Below are 19,139 nucleotides of genomic sequence, written 5' to 3' on the forward strand. Positions count from 1 at the left end.
AGTGGTTTGCACAATTCTGAGATCGTGCACTGTGTGGAGCTGGCATGTTCTCCCTCGGCTTGTGTGGGTTTTTCCCAGTACTCCAGTTTGATCCCACATCCCAAAGACATGCGTGGGAGGCTGGTTCATTCATCAATCATTGTGGTTGCAAATTTGATTTCTACCCTGCCAAGAGGCTCCGTGTTAAGGGTACGTAACTCAATTGGGTGATTTACAAAACAAGTTCAAAATGAACTACGAACACCGGAACCCCTTGTAACTCGAGCATTTACAGCCGTGACATTGACTGCCCTATTGAGGGCTATTGCAAGTAGGGTCTACCACATAAAAAAAATCCAATGGTGTATTACCAGCATCATTGGAAAAAAATAAAATGCACAAAAAATAGTAGACCCAAGAAGTTTATTTTAGTTGCAAGCCATTCACTGGTAAACAATTAAACAAACACATAACAAATTCTCCTACAACGTAGATGAATCTATAATAAATGCTTAAGCCAGTTTTGCTTTGTAATTACATTACAATGGTTTGCCTTAAAAGTTTAATACAACTGGCCTTTTACTTAATCTGATTTAATGCATTATACATTCATGCTGATAATGTCCTTCTTTAGTGTAATTTTTAATACTTCAATCCCACCCATCAGAATCTCAAAACAATGCACAATAAAAACCATTTGATTATTTTAGCAACAGGTTTAGTGGTTTACAGATTTTTAAAAAACTAAGATTTTAAGAACATAATCGGTCACAATTTCATGTCTACAATATTACACTTTGAGCAGGTATTTTTCTACACCACAAAAGCACAATTTTGACTCAAGTTGAGTTTAAAAATTTCCAGCAGTACAAATTCAGTTGTCTAACTCATTGAGCATACTATACAGCTCTAACTGAAAACATATTACAGTTGAAATGCACGTACAGAGGCCCTGATGTGCATTTAGAGCAAGGTTGCAGAAAATGAGGTCAACAACTGAAAGCGACAACAGCGGCCTATGTAAGCCCTCGTGCATTGTATACTAGCATATTGTAATAACGTTGACTAAAGTAGAACATAAGAGTCCTTGTCATCGCCTCCTGGAGAAATGGTGGAAATTCCATTATTTGAAGCACATGAAAGTCCGGTCTTCTCGCTCAGGTCACCTTCTCCTTGCTTACTCTTGCATTTAATTCCGAACAAACTGCCAAGTTTCATCATCATCAGGTCCACTATCTCTTCCTCTTCCGATGGCTGCAATTAATCACAACCAACTTAGTGCAATTATCAGTAGTAATAATCATTTGTATACTATTCAAAACAAATAAGAAGCTTCTCACCAGTTACCGTGTACTTGAGATCTTTTTGTTCCGAGTACTAATACTTAAGTAATTATTGAGAGGGCTACTTTTAACTTTTGCTACAATTCTGCAAACTGTGCATGAAAGTTACCTTGTGATGTATCTGCTCTTCACTGAATGCCACTAGGATGACTGAGATGAAGAGGTTGAGCACCACAAACGTCATGAACACAATACAGGAACCGATGAGGAAGGCGCCCAAGACTGGGTTGTAACTGAGAATCTTTTCAATACAACAAGGACAAATATTAAGATGCCACATTCACATTGCAAACTAAGAGTTTTAAAGAATAACGGATTTTACCTCGTCATAGTTAAAAATGCCCAACTGCAGGCTGACCATCGTCTGGGCTGCATTAAATAGAGTGCGATAGGAGTACAGCTTCCACCCATACATCAGGTTTGACTGAAAAACAGAATGTATAATTTATGGGATTTAAACGTAAAGAACGGAAGAAATATGGCGCTAACAAAATGTCTGCATAAATTAGACTAGACTTTCCCAGTTAACACTCAGAAATATTAGACAGCTCTAGCTAGCATCATTGGTAATGAAATACTTGCAATAGTAATTAATTATTTTACATAATTCTTCTCTCTTTTTCAATATTGTCGCTTATAAATAAATGCTGCTGTCATGAAGGGAGCAAACTGTTAATCCTCAATTGTTTTGTGGCCTCACCACAAAATCATATGATTTACAACCCTGCCAGATTGCTGTGATGTCATCTCAATGGCGCTCAAACCATCGGGGAAATATTTTCATAGCATCTATGGATTATTGTGCAATGATTCTTTTGGCTTTGTTCGCATAACATCAACAAACGAAGAGGAAAAACATTTCTAGCAGCGTGGGAAACGGCTCACAGCAATGGAGTAGGCCAGAAACATGATGGTGATGACCACCAGGAAGCCGGAGATATCAGTCCAGGCTCGCTGCAGCGTTGCGGTGATCATGTGAAGCTTCGGGTTGAGTCTCAGCAGGTGCCAGAGTTTGACTGTGGCCAGCAGCACCAGGAAGGCAATCAGATAGCCTAGCACTGCATCAGCCTTGGCTGTCTCATGGAAACTGGCATATCTGGAGACAACACATTGTTATATTACAATTTAGAATTCAAGTTTTGGCATATCTGAAGATGTCGCATTGTTATACTACAATTTAGAATTCAAGTTTTGTCGTTGGGAAAAAATCCCGTCACATAATCACACAAAAGTAACTTGCCCTCTAAAGGGTTCATCTTCTTGACAAAGCCATTTACTATTTTTTGTGCAAGTATTCCAAACACATTGAAGACTACTACAAGAGATTCATAAAAATATGAGCATACTGGTCTCTGTGGTTTTGGTAGTATTCGATGTCCCGCTTCCCCAGTAGAGTCCTCTTGATGAAGACAGACAAGGAGCTCCAACTCAGAAGGATGATGGCCAGCTCGAGCAGGTTCAATTTACTTTTGAAATAAGCCCATTTCTGTTGCTTCATCACCTTTGCCTAACAGAATATTTAAAATACAGCGAAATACAAGTTCAATTTCTCTTATGGCTTCCACTTTATATTCATGTTTGGATGCTTGTTTCATCCAACAGCTCAAAGTGCATTGAGTGTCAATCAGTCTTGAACATACATACCTGAACAAACATGTAATATAGAATGAAAAGAAAGTATATAGCTTCGGATGCCATGACAAAGATGTGCAGTCCCCCGGTCGATTGGTAGAGCCGAACATTTTGAAGCTCACTACGGAACTGGAAGGCCCCTTGTATTAACGACAATGGAATATGGAATAAATACAGTAAAGGCTTGAGGTTTGCGTGTCATGACAAATTTGGACTTTTACCTAGTGCTGTGGTCTCAAGCATGAGCGTGACAATGCAGAAGAGGTTGACATTGGCGTTGTATACGGTGAACTCAACAAAGATTGCTTGCGTGTATGCATCAAACCAACGGTTTTCATAAAGATATTGGAGCCATCTGAAGGGAGCATACAATTGATTTCCATAAATCAAATTTAAAAATGGCTCATAACACATTATGTAAAATATAATACCTGCTGGAATTTTCAAGATCTGGTCCAAGATCCAGCACAAAGCCTCCACCCCTGTAGAGTGCCATGTTTCCCCAGATGGGGTAGGCTCTCAGTTTACCCTGGGACAGGTACTTCCAAGGGCTAGGTTGAATCTGTGTTGTATTATCCACAGCAGAAGAGCTCCAGCCTTGACTGTAGAAGCCCATGTCCTCTGACTCCCATGAGTACAGAGCGTGGCAGTCATGCACTGCATGTTGCAAGCGACGTGCCACATGACAAGAGTTTTTCTGAACCCTCAACTGGCGAAGGCGGGCATTACCCACCAGCTTTGAGTTTCCATCTGTGATGAATCCTGTGACCAGTACCAAGAAAGAAACCATTATAGCTACTCGTGTTAACAATCTTTTTGCCATTTTTTTTACATTAAGTATAACTGCCATTGACAGCGACAGACCTCTCATTTCTTTTGACATGGATGGGCAGGCATTATTCAACGACTGAAACAGCAATTTCATACTTAAAAGTAGGATATTGACTCATTTTGCTTACATGTGATTTATCCTAATTCTGAGTATGCCATTACACATCAGTAACCTTGGTTATACACCTAATATGCTCAATCACACCCCTATCTGACCTATCTTCCCTCTTCTTTTCCTTCTCTTCAATTTGTATATCGAGCTTGCAATGCTACTTACACTTAGGTAACATATATATTTATCTCCGCCAGTTGGTGAAACCTGTGGAAGGCAGAGCTTGAGTATTGTCTTCAAAACTGAAGAGGTGATTAAATTATAGGGTAATGAAGTCAAAGGTCATAGAGTCAGCAAAGGCAATTATAGAAGGGGAAAACAAAAACAAAAGAGTCATTGTATAGTTGGACATACAGTATGTGTTCAAAAGTTGAGCAAGTCAAACTGCGCTCACCCGTGGATGTTAAAATGTTTTGCTGGCAGTGTATAAATAATACTAAGAATTGAATTTATGTGTTCACAGATAATAAACACATTAAAATCACCTGGGTGTTCTCCGAACAAGTTGGTCAGCAGAGTAGTGTTTGCCCAATTAAACACATCTTGAATACTCATAGTGTCAGCGATGCCTTTGCTAAAGCTCTGGCGTATGTGCTGGGTCAGGAAATAAGCGTTGGGATCCCTCTGCCCATACGCCACCAAGAGCAACATCCACATAAAGCCCATGTAAGCTGCATGATAAGCAAATACCTCATGATGGCATCTTGTTTATTCTGATTAAGCTAAGCCATGTAGGGCGGGTTTTTACCAAGAATCTCTCTTATGAGAGCAAATACTTTCTGCTCTTTAATCATGTTGTTCCTCATCTTCTCTATGTCTGTTGGAGGTGGTGGCTGGTAGAAACTGCACGTGCTGTCCCTCCGTGCTGCTCGCACCCCATCAGGATCATCTGAGAATCACATTAAAATCATGTGCTGCTTCTTTCATGTTTCTACTAGTAAAATTGCAGCCCAATACAATACAGCCTTGAACTACCCGAGTTTTTGAGGCTCTCGTCAATCTGAGGTTCTCCATATTCCTCCTGATCGACCTTCTTCAGAACAAGAGCGAAGAAAGCGGCAAAGCCAAGAACCTATAACACAACGTTGCTTGTGTCATCATCGCCCATGTGTGTATGCCACCCACAGTACAGCATATAAACAAGAGACCGCATAAAAATCTACACTATTCTGTCCTCACCTTAAGTGGTTGTGTGATGAATAGACTTTCAAAGAAGGACACCAACATGGAGATCAACCAGCTTATCGAGCGATCTTTCCCATATGTCAGTCCATACATCATGGTAAAGTATCCGGAGACACAACTGGTTGCTATCACTAATGTCCAGCCTATAAAGACAAACCACCATGGCAGCCCGCCTTGACAGCATTTCTTGGCTGGGCCTTTGTTGATGCTCTCTTCTGGACTGGGACTACGCTCCGATTGTTCTCCATCAAGGCTGGGTGATGGTAGGTGAAACTCCAGGAGATGTTTCATACCCTGAACTTGCTGCATAGCTTTGTTGTAGCTGTCTGGGTTCGGAAATCGAGAAGATCCCAGAAAACCCAGCTTCTTCTCAACATGACGCAGCTGCCTGTATAGATACCTGCTGTTGTTACTCTTCTTTGTGACTTCATCTGAGGTCTTCTCTGGACTACCCCAAACAGTCTTTTCTGCACATTTGCAATTTGGGAGACAGTATTATGTACAAGCAACATGATTTTATTCAAGCTAGAGAGTCATTTGGATTACCTTGGAGATCAACTGCCCCGAGACTGAGGATTGAGCGTTCTCGTTTGGCAGTATCAGTGTAAAAGTCAGATGATGTCCGGTTTTGCTGCCTAATAATGTCTTCTACCAGAGACAATAGGGTGTTGATGTCAGTCTGTTGACCAGGTCGAAGATCCAAATGAGGAAGGGGACTCTTCATGGCCTTTGACAGGGATTGGGCTATTCTTTTGATGTCCTGATGTAGAAACCAAAAATTGAGAAAGCAAACACTCATCAAAATAAATAATTCTTCAATGACGTATGGAGTAGAGTTTTATCACTGCTGACCTTCAGCACCGTGTCAGGTGTTATGTCCTTTTGCTCTCTCTGGGGGGAAGAGGCTTGCGAGGGAGACACTTTAACCGTCTTTCCCTGTTTGCTTTTGTCTGCTTTTGCAGCCTTTTCCCGTGGACGAGTATTTCTGAAGATGCTCACAATGAGGAGATTGATAGGAAACATGATGATGGAACTTTGGATACCGATCATGACCTGTTGCCAGGTGAATTCGATGTGACCTGCAAATACACGAACCATGTTGCCTTGTGTTGAAACACTGATGAAATATGGGCTCTTATTGCAACAAACACAGTGTAATTAGAGACTACCCAAATCCATGGTCTGCTCTGAAGGATCTGTGGGGATGCCCCAAAACATGATGCTTGTCAACATGGTGCAGAGGAGTAAGGAAAAGCAGCAGGACACTCGCTGCACACGTGTGAACGTGCTGGATGGGGGTCGACTGATGACAGAGAACCAGATGTGTCCATCACGGAAGTCCTTAGCTGTCTTCATGAAGAATAGATTGCTAGAAGGGCAAAAGGTAGAATAGGGAAGTCATACACATCTTTATTTATTCATCATCTTTTTTGTTTGTTTTTTTTTAAATGAAAAATGAAAGGGAAAAACTGTATCTATTGTATTTTTTATTTATTAAAAATATATATTTTTGAGATTATAAATCATGATCAGACTGTTAGCTGGCCTTACCTAAATCTCTTCAGATCCTCCTCTGTGGCAACTGGGAAGACCTTGTCAAGGGCGCAGTCTCCAACATCGACAGCGAGCCAGGAGTTACAAAGGAAGTGCCACTTCTGTCCAGTCTCCAGATCTTGCACCATTACTTTATTAACATACCTGCATGCAGAATTGATATTCTTTTGTTCATCATTGTATACAAGACTCATCTCATGTCAAGTCAATATTTATTTATGGAGCAATTAATCACAACAAATATCCCAAAGGGTCTCACAACCCCTAAGTTGACAGGCACAAAAATCCACTTATATTAACGGCGCTAGATGTCTAATCAATTTCCATTTCAGTTATTCCACACAATGCAAATGCATCGGAACAAAACACCCAATATATATATTTTTTGCAATTATTGTTGTGAAATTGCAATCAAAATTGATGTCTTCTAGCTTTCTACTGCTATACTAGCGAGTACATACATAGCAACAAGAGACGAGAAAGCTTATGGAAAGCAAGCTAGCTGACTGCAAACATCTGCAGCTCATTCTGGGTGTGACATCATCTTCCGTTTGGATATTTTTTCATGGGTGGGGCCAAGAAAAAGGAAAACTAATTGGGATCTAATTTCATGATTAAGCATTTTCTGTCACTTTTGGGATGCTTTGAATACAAACTACGTACTGTCTGCAAGCATTTTAAAGTGGTATTTCGTGGCACCTCTAACAGCACAAAGTCAAGTCTGTGAGTAGTACCATGCCGGATGTGTGCCTGAGTTGTCATGCCACAGCCTGATGCTTTGCAGTTCTCCAAGGGAAAAGTGCGTGGTCAAGAGAAATACGTCATCCGCCCCCCTTTCAAACAAAGGTTTTTCTAGATCAGTCAGGTGGTGGGGCTCGCTTTCCCCCTCAGTTCCCAGCAGGGTTAGCGTCACCTAGAAATGGGCGTGATGCTTGAAAAACATGATGATTCCCATTGCCATAGTTCAAGGACAGGCGACTGTGACTGACCTGTGAGGAGGTGGATGCACCATGGCGATGCCCAGTGCCAATAGTCAGCATATAGCAATATTCTGCTAATGGGTCGTTATCATCCAGCATTGTTATTTTGACCTTGAGGTTAAATGAAAAAAAGCATTAGAATTCATGTGATTCATCAAAAGCACCAGTCATGTGAACAGTTAAGGTTTACCTTAGTTGAGTCCTGTATGTCTTTTCTGCGTGCCCATACAACTACCAGGAGATAAGCACCGAAAATGGCTCCCACAAAACATACAACAACAGGATTGTTGAAGAAAGTGGCGAAAAGCTCTGCAGTACGGGACACGTCCACTAAATTTGGCATGACAAAGAAAGAGCTGCCAAAAAAGGTTAAGTGGTTACATAGACACTGGGTGAGTAAAGGTGTGGTGAGTGGGCCAACCTGTAGAAAAAAAAGAAGGGTAAAACCATGTGAGGGGATGAGTGTGATGTTTTTCAAAAGTCATGATAATGAAAGAGTTTCACATTTACCCTGCATCCATCTTCACTCCAGGAGGACTCATCTTCATCCCAATATTTGCACTGGGCGGCAATGGTTACGATATTGACCGTGGCATTAACAGATTTAACGCCTGGTGCTACTTTGGGTTTCAGGACGAGAAAGTGTGCACCGACATCTCCTGTTCTATCTTGAGGAGTCACGACCCAAGTAAATTTTTCCTCTGTGGTAAACGGCATAATAAAACAAGTCTTTGTGGTGTTAAGCTTTTTTAATTAGCAAAAATAGTCACTTTACATACCTTCTTTCACATTCTCAAGCGGCATCTGAATTTTGGCTACATGATCTTCAACTGTTGGATAATTCTTGAACCCCAGGAGTACCACAAAAGTAATGTTTTCAGAGGGCTCCATTTTCAACACCAGTGTAACATCAGGTGAGGGAATGTCAATTATTAAGGTGCTGTAATTGGCCAGGTCCAGGACCGTACTGTTCTCCTGCCCAAGGTCCGTTCTGGGGAGCAGAATCTGACAACCCCAGTAACACAAAACACTTTAGCGTGTACATGAGTTGAAGTATATTTTTCATCTTACTTATAGTACCTCAATCTCCTCAGGCAAATTCTTAACAGGGATGATGGTGCCGTTTGTTCTTGTGAGAGAGACCGATCCCACAGTTCCTGAAATATTTCCGCCTGTCCAAGAGTATGGGTTCTTTTCAAAACTCATCATCTATGAGACATAACATACACGTTTTTGCAGGTGAGGACGCAGGGCCGCTTGAATAAGATCCAATACAAAATGGCTGCGTCCCAAAAGGAGACATAGCTTGATTCTGAAGTCCATCGTCATTGTTTAGCCATGTTTATCCCGCAACCCAGCCACCCCCCTAACATGTAGCTAGATGAGGCAAACAAAAGTTATTTCCAAATTTTCTTTTTAAATGAATCCTGCACTAACAAATGACATACACCTACTCGAACATCGACAGGCTCATCTGGCGAGACAACATCAGCAGGTAGACTCGGAAAGGAAAATTTAGATGAGCTGCTCCTCTGTATGTTTATATCCTGTGTCTGCATCGTTCCAGGAGAAATCCTGCAGAGAAGCCCAAGCTTATTTGGATTTTCATGATATCTGAATTCCAATCGCTATCCATGGCATTCCGTATACCGTACAATGTTAGACCATGGCTGTCAAACTCAATTTATCAGAGGGGTGCTGGAGCTGAAAACAGAGTCTGGTGGGGTGCATCAAAGAATCCCAAAAGAGGACTAATGTTTTTTAAGCCGCTAACTAAAGTTTTTAGTAAAAAAAAATTAAAAAACACCAAGTTATCATTAGATTGAGTTATGCTAAACCATAAAGGATTAAAAAGAAAAACAACTTAAAATGTCTAGGGAAAAATACACACGGGCCACACCTTATTGATGTTGTTGTAATTTTTGAATTAATTATTAAAAAATATATATTATTACAATATTGTACATTTATTTTGTAAATTAAATTATTCATACCCTTTTTCATTTCACATGGGAAAATAAGCACCAACCACACTCATACTACTGCAAATTATTGTTTGAATTACACAAAGTAAATATTGACTGAGTACAAGAGGTGGATTAAAACCTGTTCTTTTGTCTATTATCTTTGACATTATTATCAATCTATTTATGTATAAAAAAACAATCTCCTCTTACCTGTTAACATAAACGCTGATCTGATTGGAATCAATGATGATAGGATCTCCATTTAACTCTTTATGATTCAACAAGGCATTCTGTACATTACTAATCCCAGTCAGGAGGGAATTAGAAACTTTTTCCTGAAGAACACATTCCGTTTAGTTATGACTTTTAAAAAACTGACAATAAACACATCAAATTTGCTCTCACATTTGAAGAAGCATTCAAAATATTACTGGCCGCTTCAACTATTGGTGCAGCTCCATCCACAACTTCTCCATCACCGCCACTACCATCGTGATTAACACTAATAGTGTTGAGGGAAGCGCTCAAGTCAACCAACAATGAGCTTGCCTCTTCCTAAAATGAAAAGAAGGGGGGAAAAAAGATAATTGAGTCCTCTCGCAAAGTCCAACCATGTGAGCAGTACCTGGGCAGCTGGACTGAGCTCATCGGAGCGCTGCGTAAGTCCGGCCACAGCTCTGGCTGTCACTTGTACTACAAGACTTGTGTTTGAGGGCGAATCCAAGAGCACAGTGCTCATTTTGCTCAGCATCTGCTCTCTAAGCTGAAGAAAAGAATATTGTATTGATATATCACATGACTCAACTATTACAGAACACAATCGTTCCTAAGTACGTACCTTTGTCCTCGCGTCCTTCTGATCCTCGTCAGCCTCGGTGTTTAGGATGTCGGCTACGGAAGTGACGATCTGGCCGAGGGTCTCGCCAGAGAGAAGACCATCCTGCTCCAACTGGGAAACTGTATCTTCTAGAATTGACTGGAGCGTCTCCACAGAAGCACTGGAATTGTTATTCCGTACCTTTTAAGTCAGTAGTAAGTAAGTCAAATGTTTAAATACGCTGCTTTTCTTCAAGGAAGTCTTGTCGTGTGGAATACCTGAGTGTGGACAATAGTGGTAACTTCTGCATTGTCATTTTTCACAGTCACCACAATAGACAAATTGTAGTTGTTGTTTTCATCTCCAGCAGGCAATAGAATGGATTTCACAGACTCTACATTGCTACAACGCAGATGTTTGCCTTCAAGACAAATGGGACAGTGTAAAATCTGTAGGTTGGTTGGTCTGTTATTCACCTGACCAATTTTGTTTTCCTCACCTGTGTCTGTCTGGAAGCAATATTGACAGCCTGAAGAACAGAAAGAACTAGCTTGGCAGGTGATATCAAATGAGTCCAGCACAGTGCCTGACAGTGGAAAGATGCTGCACGATGGGGTTGGCTCTGGATCCGGTATGGGCAGTGTGTACCTGGCAAAACTGAGTCCTGATGTCCCTAGATTGACAAAGACACATTGTTTACCGAATGTGCTCACAGAGGTCAAACAGTCATTCTTCCACCTAGTAAGTAATTATCTTTTTTACGGCACTCATTCAAATACTCTGAAATTAAAATGAGTGTTATTGAGGACCATAACCAGACATACTATTTCAGTTTTTATTCATTTTAATTGATTTAATTGTGTTTGATTATGATTTTTGCTTTTATTTATAATCTTATATTCATAAAAATAATATACAAATATACATTAATGGTTAGTATTATTATTAAAAATAATAAAACACCTGACATTTACATATGTAGACCAAAAATTGTTTATTGTATAGTAAAAATTGGATACCAAATACAGACTACTGTAAACCTCTTTCTGACCCAAAGATATTTTTAAAACACACCTTGAGCAATCACTGTGATGTTGAGTAAATTGTCCCTTGAATATTTCAACTCCTGGCTGTTTACAATAAACTCTGAGTTGCCCTCTTGCTTTATCATCAATGGCTTTCTCCTTTCTTGTGAGTAACAGGTGTCAAGGTCACCCTGTGAAACGAAAAGAAAAAAAATCACCTTAAACTGGTTATCCCCTGAAGGATATTGTTAAACAATGACAGAAATGTCTGACGACGTCTTGCCGTCAGTGGTTTTGAATCTTCCATGTACCAATCCACCTCTGGGCAAGGTGCAACACAGCTCAGTCTCATCTTCACAGGTTCATGGACATTAATTGAAGTGCAATTATCACAACTGTTTGAATTAAGAAAAGTAAAAATATCAATTCAATATTTGTATTTAGTATTGATGTCATAATTCAATGTTTTACCTGATGGTGACATTTTTATACTCCTCTGAGACAACAGATATGCACTTGGAAGCAGAAGCGAGTCGGCTCCATTTTCTAAACCAAGCTGTTTTCTTCACAATCACAGTATAGACGGCCATCTCAAATGGCTTTGGAAGGCACTCTTTGTCAATCACGTGGGTTTCATCATTTGTTTGGTTGTTGCATTTGCAGTCCCCTCCTGCAAAAACAAATAATTTGTATCACGTAAACATTCATATTTATGACCATACATTGCTCTCTGCTATAGTATAGTATACAATGACTTGAAATACCCATGTTACCGAATTCGTCCGGAAAGGGGAACAATTGCACTTACGGCATTTCCACTTAAATGTGATTCCTTTGCTGGGCATTGACACACTTCCATTAATGCTGAGGGTGACGTTGTGAGTGTAGTCGACCACAGAGTCTGGAGCGGAAATGACTTTCAAGTCATATGTTTCACCAGCACTCTGAAAATGAAAACAAACATTAATGACACCAAATAACAGCGTCTTCACTGACTCCCGTTTACCATAGGATTGAATACATTCATTCATTTTCTGAACTGGTTATCCGGGGGGTGCCAGAGCCTATCTTAGCTAACTAGGGGGCCACCCTGAATCGGTGGCCAGCCAATCGCAGGCCACAAGGAGACAAAGGACAACTATCAGGAGCATTTTAGAGTGTTCAACCAGGCTACCCTGCTTTTGGGATCTGGGAGGAAAAGGGAGTACCCAGAGAAACCCCCCGCAAGCCCTGGTAGAACATGCAAACTCCACCCAATGAAGACCGATCTGGGATCGAACCCTCGACTCCAGAACTGTAAGGCTGACGTGCTACTCACTCGGGCGCCGAGCCACCAGATTAAATGTTATTGCTATTAATTAGCCCCTTCTTATTTAAAAGGGGTGCGCAATTTTGTGCAAAGACATGTTTTCAGTCATTTCAACTTCCACATTTTAAAAGATGAATAATAATAAAACAGCTGAGTTGTGCAAATTATATTAGCTCATATTAATGGTACAGGTTTTGAAATAATGTTATCCTAGAATTTGATCAGTGTTGTGTTAAAATTACATGCACTGCAAAAAAATATCATTTGTCATCATTTTTGACGCATTTTATAGAGTTTTACTATTTTACATGAGTACAAATCTCAACCTAAAATTTTGCCAACAGTCCTACCCTTATCACTCATTTCTATAGTTGCGTAATACATACCACATTTGCGGAGTAGTTCTCGCATGCCAGGAATATGCTTTCTAAGCTCACATTGAAATCAGATGTCGAGAAAGCGTTCACTGCTTGCACATTTAATTTGAATGAACCTGAATAAATAAAAAAGTGTTTTTAAAGTTATTTTGGAGCTATGAATATATACAGTAAGATTCAATGAGTGGTTGAATTCATGCCATTCATTTGGAATACCTTCAAATGGCTTCTCAAATGTGTACGTTTGTAAGCTTCCATTGAGCATCTCTCTGGTCTCAGAGTGTGTGACATTATTGGCAGTTAGTGTGAAGAGAAGCCGCGCGGGGGCTCCATGTTCGAGCGACACACCGATAACCATGTCACTGGAGTCGGGACACTGACCGTTGTCAGCTATCACTGAGGCCTGCAGCCCCTCCACTAGTTCCAGGAGACACAATAGTAATTGGCTGTACACTGCTTGGGAAGTGACATTGTTGGAGGCGCCTAGAGTCAGGTTGTGACAGCCAGGCCCAAGCTGCTCCACTGCACTTGCATTTAGTGTAATGTTGTAGGGTGCAATCCCATGGTCGGCCAAGGAATTTGCAAGTAAAAGGTCTTTATATTGAAGCATGTAATCAACATCTGTACCTATTTTGAAAAGAGAACATTGATTCATTCGGTGTTAGTTGACACAAGAAAACATGGTTTCTCTGAGGTTTATAGACAGACTTGGCTCACCAGTCTCCACTGTGACTTGAAGTTCAACAGGCCCTCCAGTGTACAGCAGGGTGCAGTTAGTGCCATCTTTTGACGTATTGGTGCTATAGCATTTGATGTCGCCAAACTGACCCACGGGCTCCTGAATGTTTATGGATTTTTGAGCTGTCACATGCCAGTCGCTGGTTGAACACTCCACTGTGACTAGAAAATCTCCAGGAGTTTTGAATGTGTGCATCACCGTGCTCTCCGTCCTGTCAGATATTATAAAATTAGGCTGCCATGTGTGCTTCTCGAGTGTATACCAGTTCACCTAGAGCAGGGGTGTCAGACTCGGGTTGGTTCGTGGGCCGCTTTAATGTCAACTTGATTTCACGTGGGCCGGACCATTTTAGATATAATATATATATTTTTATAAATGGATTAAAAGAACTGGAATAAAAGCCCTGAATATTCAGTTTTTATAGATCTAAAACAATGATTTTTTTTTAGCTTTTTTATATTATATTTATATTATATTTTTAGATTTTATAAAATGATTTTTGAACTAAAAACACAGAAAAAAATGATTAAAAAATTACAATTATTGATTTAAAAGGGAGAAAATCAGGAAATTTAATATACATCTATACTCTTCCTTTTAATTTGATCCTAAAACAGAAAGTCAGCACTCATGGTTTACTGTCCCGGGCCACACAAAATGATGCGGCGGGACAGATTTGGCCCCCGGGCCGCCACTTTGACTTAGAGTATTGTATTAGTGGTTCAACAAAAACATTACTGGAAAGTGGTGGCATTGGAGAAACAGGAATAAAATACAAATCAGAGCTCACGCTTCTGGGTTGATGGCATCAATAGTGTGGCCATCGCCAGCATTTAGAGCACATGTAAGGTTTCCCTCATACGGTTGCAAGAGCCACTTGATATGGATGGTGACATTATCAAATACCGCTGCCAATTTAGGTATCAGCAAGTGGAGACCTGGAAGGAAGTCAGCTCATTGAATATTAAAAAAACAACAACAACACAATTTCACTTTCAATTTCTTGAGTTACACTTTGGTCGGATGATGATTTCATCACATGTAAGCACTGTGTACTATTGATGCAGAAGCATTAGAGGTATATCTGACCATCTTTGCAGCGGTACTCCACAGACAAGTAACTTCCCAAAACAGGACAGGGTTCACCATAAGATTTGGTGTCTGCTGGAGCTTGGCAGGCCTGGAGTCCATGGCAACTGACTGCAAGAACACAAAAGGTCAAAAGGAGTGATCTTTCATAAGTGAAGAATCAGGTCAAGTTTCACACTTTGTGCTTAGCAAATGTTTGCAGTTACATGTATATTTTCATTTTAAAAATGCATCCATATAAATACCTTTCACCGAATCTGCGACATCTGTCCAGGTGCACTCCGTCTCAGGAGATGACGGTGGGGTCGTAAGTTTGGTCCGGCAGTAGTGAATTGTTTTTCGACCGTAGAAGCTGTCACCTATTTCTATGACTTGACCAGATCCACACTGCAATGTGGCATTTTGACCTTCACAGGCAATTGATTTCCTAGAATCTGAGAATAAAACAAATTAATCTAATAATAATAATAATAATAATAATAAAAACAATAATAATAATAATAACAATAATAATAACAACAACAACAATAATAATAATAATAGTAATAATAATAATGGGATAAAACATACAAATACAATTTAAGTTTACTTACCAAATTGGCAGATAAAGTTGAGTTCCTGACTGCAATTCTTCGACGCTTCCCACCGATAGCCTGACTTTTTGCGGATATGGCCACAAGTTGCTAGTGCATTAGGCTCATTCACCCAATTATTGTAGCTGATGTCCGAGCCATCCAGCCATGCCAGTGAAACTAGTGTTGAAAAAAGAAGAAGGACACAAAATCACATTTTTCACGTTTCAAATATTCTCACCAGTATCTAAGCAACAAGACTACAGAATGATATGGAACCCAATATTAATAATGATGCATGACTCATATTTTGTCAGGGGAAATAAAAAGGAAGTTGTAAATCATAGCACCTGACACTAAGCCTCTACCAAAATAGCAAATAACCACGGGGTCCTTCAGGGAATTAATGTATGTGCTGGTGCTGTATCAACAGATCGAATCAATTATATCTCCTACTGCAAATTTCCTGGGATTTTACAGTTGAAAATCAACGACTTACTGATTCATCCTAAAGGAAGATTATTTTCATTGAGGAAGCTAGTTAGATACACAAAAGTTAATGTTATAGTTTATTTGAGATGCCCTCTCTCACCCTCTGTGGCAGCAGTGTCCAAAGTGAGGTTTGGCGCAGCAGGCGCCAGTCCAAGCCACCAATCTTTCTTCGGATCGAGATGCCGCTGAAGGAACTGCTGCGTCTCATCATTCAGAATGAAGGCTACATGTCCTCCACCTCTCTCACACCATTTCTGGGCACCAAGAAAAGGACGTTGCAGACCAGCAAACTCGTAGCAGGAGCCATCGAAGGCCTCCTGGTATTCGGGGCAGGAAAGAGCATCTGGTTCTTTTGCAGCATAACACGTCCAGTCAAAGAGAAAAAATAAACACAGGAGAGCAAAAGCGATACGTTCCATTTCTTTCTCCGCACCTGCACATTGCTTGCGCTCAACATGGGAACAACAGGATTTTAAAGGACAATGACGTCAGTGGCTCTGACAAAAGCCCGCACTTAGGGTTATTTCAGACATAGGGATAATTTACCTTGATGGCTTTCTGTCTTTGGGCTGCGCATATAACTCTGGTGCACAAACAAAGATTAGGGCGCTCTCGAAAGGAGACAAAAGCCAACAGTCAACATCCACTAATGGCTCCGCAAGCTGCAGAGAGAGATACCGTTGTCATACTGACCAGCAACAAAATGTTGAATTTTACCTTGGCAGTCGCCATTCATCTGTCTTCAGGATGTTCAGCTGCAGAAACAGATGGTGCTTACTGGAAATAATTCATGTTGACTTGACTTATGATGAAAATGTCCAGATCAATATATGTTTTTTCTGTACAAATTTTCCACATCAAAAGCAACAATCAGATCATTTTAAAGGCATCTTCAGTGCAATTGAAAAGCTAAAAAGACTAACAGCGACTGTTCTGCATTTTTTAAGCATTAGATGGAGGTCAAACAGTTGTCTCATACATTTAAGAATTTTAAATTTTACAACTAGGAGACATACGTAGGCTGTATAAGGTGATGTTTTATGTGTTTTCTCTGAGGACATGCTAATGTTATATTTAAATCAAATTAATTATAGTTTTGAAAATATGCAAGCCCACCTTAATACCAACATGCGTTCAAACTACTGCAGCTTTACGAATGGGTTAAATGGTTTTCCCGGAAATGGTTTTCCCGGAATATAAAGAAATATTTTAAAACAATTTTCACTGCAACAAAATCGAATAAACATATTTTTCGGGCGAGTTTTGCTCTGTTGACAGTTTTCTCTATCAAGATTAAAAGAAGGGAGTGTTAGTCCAGGAGTATGACGTCATATTCAAGGGACGAAGTTATCAGGACATGTCAACTGCGTTCAGAAACAATTCCTACTAGTCTCTCAATTAAACATTTAACATAGCAAAAATGTTGGCTTGTAAAGGGACAGGCACCACCGTAGCTGCACTTGGTATTATTTTCAGAAATCAGGTAACTCAGAAGGGAAGTTTGAAAAGGTTAAACGCCGCAAACAGGGGGACATAATGCTAAGCGGTTGCTAAAGTTCACCCTCTGCAAACAGGCTGTCGTCCGTAGGCAGGCGTGGAGATGTTTATCCACGCAAACCGACGGAGAGATCCGCATCGCGGCAGTACTCAAGGAAAAGTTCCCACAGGCATCATCGCTAAAAGTTGTGGATATATCAGGTACTGTACATTCAAATAAAGCTTTCTAGGGATTTTGAACGAAATAATCACAAGTGAGTCATAAATTGCATGCAAATTTTACCACTCTGGTAAAATAAATTTCAACAAAACTCAGCCATTAGTTCAAGTTAATCATGTCAGATGTGGTGTTGCTAGCATTTCTTGTTTATTGATGCTTAGCAGTGATGTATAAAGGCTTTTTTAAAACGAGTTTAAGTCGATTTGTATCTTTTTCTTCATACCAAGTGCACATTTTCTTGACATTATTACACTATGTTGCTGCATATTACAAAACTGATACTCCCAGTTTACATCCTGACATATAGTATACCTTCTAGGCAGGTAAGTAAGACCCATGTTATACACAATCACAAAATAGTGTCCTATATTTATGATCTCATATGCAGGTGGCTGTGGAGCCATGTATGAAGTCCACATTGAATCCAGCGAGTTCTGCGGGAAGAGGACTGTTCAGCAACATCATCTTGTCAATCAGGTAACAATTATATTATGTTTTCTCAGCATATCACTGACAGTAAACACTCAATCAAGACATATAGCACATACAGACCAAGAAGTGTACCTTGATGTGTTGTCATTATGCATATAATAAAGATGACTTCCATAATAATGCAGCTATCTCTGTTTTGTCCTTTGCAGGCACTGAAAGATGAGATTCAAGGAATGCATGGACTAAGAATATTTACTGACATTCCAAAACAATAATTCTATTGCAGATAACACCACAAATCTATTGTTCATTATTCATGCTGCAAATCAACAATGTAATAGTAAATATTGCGTAGCTAGATATAAACAAGAAATTAAATACATTGGAATTTATTTATGAAAAATACACAAGGAAAGCTGTATACGCACAAAATGACATGTTTTTAGCCTTCTGACTGTTAAAACTATGAAAACAATGTAATATTGCATTGCTATGTTGCCCGAAGCGGTGAGTCAAGTACGTATATACATTACATTTCCAGTATAGATTGTTATTCTGCGGGTCTAATGTATTTATGCACACAGTGCTGGGTAAAGGATAATATATTCTGTTTAATAAAGTCTTTACTATCTGACTGACTCATTGTACCTTTATGTGAGGATACATGCACTCTAATATAATCCTCTCATCCTTACCGATTTTTAATATGATTGTCATGCATCGTTCCGTTTTGTATGAACAGATTTAAATATGATGCGAGTTGAAATTTTTAATGTGTTCTGTTGTTCTTACCCAATGACAATAAATGAATCATGACAGTGTGTATGAGAGAGGTAATCCAGAATTTATTTTCTACGACATGGTTCATCCAATCTATATTCTCCAAAGGATGTGAAAAGCCTGATTCCCAAGATTCCCTGAATGCGTCAGACTTGTTGAATGACTATTCACAGCGATGATATGCGAGTTCCATCAAACTGCAGATGC

At 39.9% G+C, this 19,139-nt stretch overlaps 2 protein-coding genes across 2 annotated transcripts; one reads left to right on the top strand and one right to left on the bottom strand.

The window, feature by feature from the left end:
- Window positions 1-385: 385 nt before the first annotated feature.
- Window positions 386-16,823, bottom strand: LOC144070681 (polycystin-1-like protein 2). The gene is made up of 43 exons (XM_077595097.1): window positions 16,721-16,823; window positions 16,550-16,665; window positions 16,104-16,352; window positions 15,533-15,691; window positions 15,185-15,373; window positions 14,940-15,050; window positions 14,641-14,788; window positions 13,829-14,061; window positions 13,328-13,738; window positions 13,121-13,227; window positions 12,234-12,369; window positions 11,897-12,095; window positions 11,709-11,820; window positions 11,475-11,616; window positions 10,900-11,073; window positions 10,679-10,821; window positions 10,422-10,601; window positions 10,209-10,346; window positions 9,989-10,138; window positions 9,794-9,918; window positions 9,071-9,191; window positions 8,697-8,825; window positions 8,396-8,621; window positions 8,127-8,317; window positions 7,807-8,037; window positions 7,626-7,727; window positions 7,371-7,549; window positions 6,634-6,780; window positions 6,252-6,451; window positions 5,935-6,161; window positions 5,629-5,842; window positions 5,077-5,549; window positions 4,873-4,969; window positions 4,646-4,786; window positions 4,383-4,568; window positions 3,386-3,716; window positions 3,176-3,309; window positions 2,967-3,094; window positions 2,669-2,829; window positions 2,208-2,418; window positions 1,645-1,746; window positions 1,432-1,563; window positions 386-1,233 (listed from the first exon to the last, which is right to left on the bottom strand). The coding sequence occupies exons 2-43, from the start codon at window positions 16,578-16,580 to the stop codon at window positions 1,045-1,047; spliced, it is 7,389 nt and encodes a 2,462-aa protein (XP_077451223.1). The 5' UTR covers window positions 16,581-16,665; window positions 16,721-16,823; the 3' UTR covers window positions 386-1,044.
- Window positions 16,824-17,319: 496 nt separating this feature from the next.
- On the top strand, window positions 17,320-18,790 carry bola3 (bolA family member 3). Its single transcript, XM_077590096.1, has 4 exons — window positions 17,320-17,486; window positions 17,578-17,701; window positions 18,109-18,197; window positions 18,362-18,790. The coding sequence occupies exons 1-4, from the start codon at window positions 17,424-17,426 to the stop codon at window positions 18,425-18,427; spliced, it is 342 nt and encodes a 113-aa protein (XP_077446222.1). The 5' UTR covers window positions 17,320-17,423; the 3' UTR covers window positions 18,428-18,790.
- The last annotated feature ends 349 nt before the right edge of the window (window positions 18,791-19,139 follow it).

This window comes from Stigmatopora argus, chromosome 2 (genome assembly GCF_051989625.1).
Source record: "Stigmatopora argus isolate UIUO_Sarg chromosome 2, RoL_Sarg_1.0, whole genome shotgun sequence".
Classification (NCBI taxonomy): Eukaryota; Metazoa; Chordata; class Actinopteri; order Syngnathiformes; family Syngnathidae; genus Stigmatopora; species Stigmatopora argus.

Coding starts and splice junctions, on each gene's coding strand:
- LOC144070681 (XM_077595097.1), bottom strand. CDS start 16,580: ATGCGCAGCCCAAAGACAGAAAGCCATCAAG. Junction 12,370..13,120: donor AGAACTACTCCGCAAATGTG/GTATGTATTACG, acceptor TTTCATTTTCAG/AGTGCTGGTGAAACATATGA. Junction 4,569..4,645: donor TCTCATAAGAGAGATTCTTG/GTAAAAACCCGC, acceptor CTTATCATGCAG/CTTACATGGGCTTTATGTGG.
- bola3 (XM_077590096.1), top strand. CDS start 17,424: ATGTTGGCTTGTAAAGGGACAGGCACCACCGTAGCTGCACTTGGTATT. Junction 17,702..18,108: donor AAAAGTTGTGGATATATCAG/GTACTGTACATT, acceptor TCTCATATGCAG/GTGGCTGTGGAGCCATGTAT. Junction 18,198..18,361: donor AACATCATCTTGTCAATCAG/GTAACAATTATA, acceptor TGTCCTTTGCAG/GCACTGAAAGATGAGATTCA.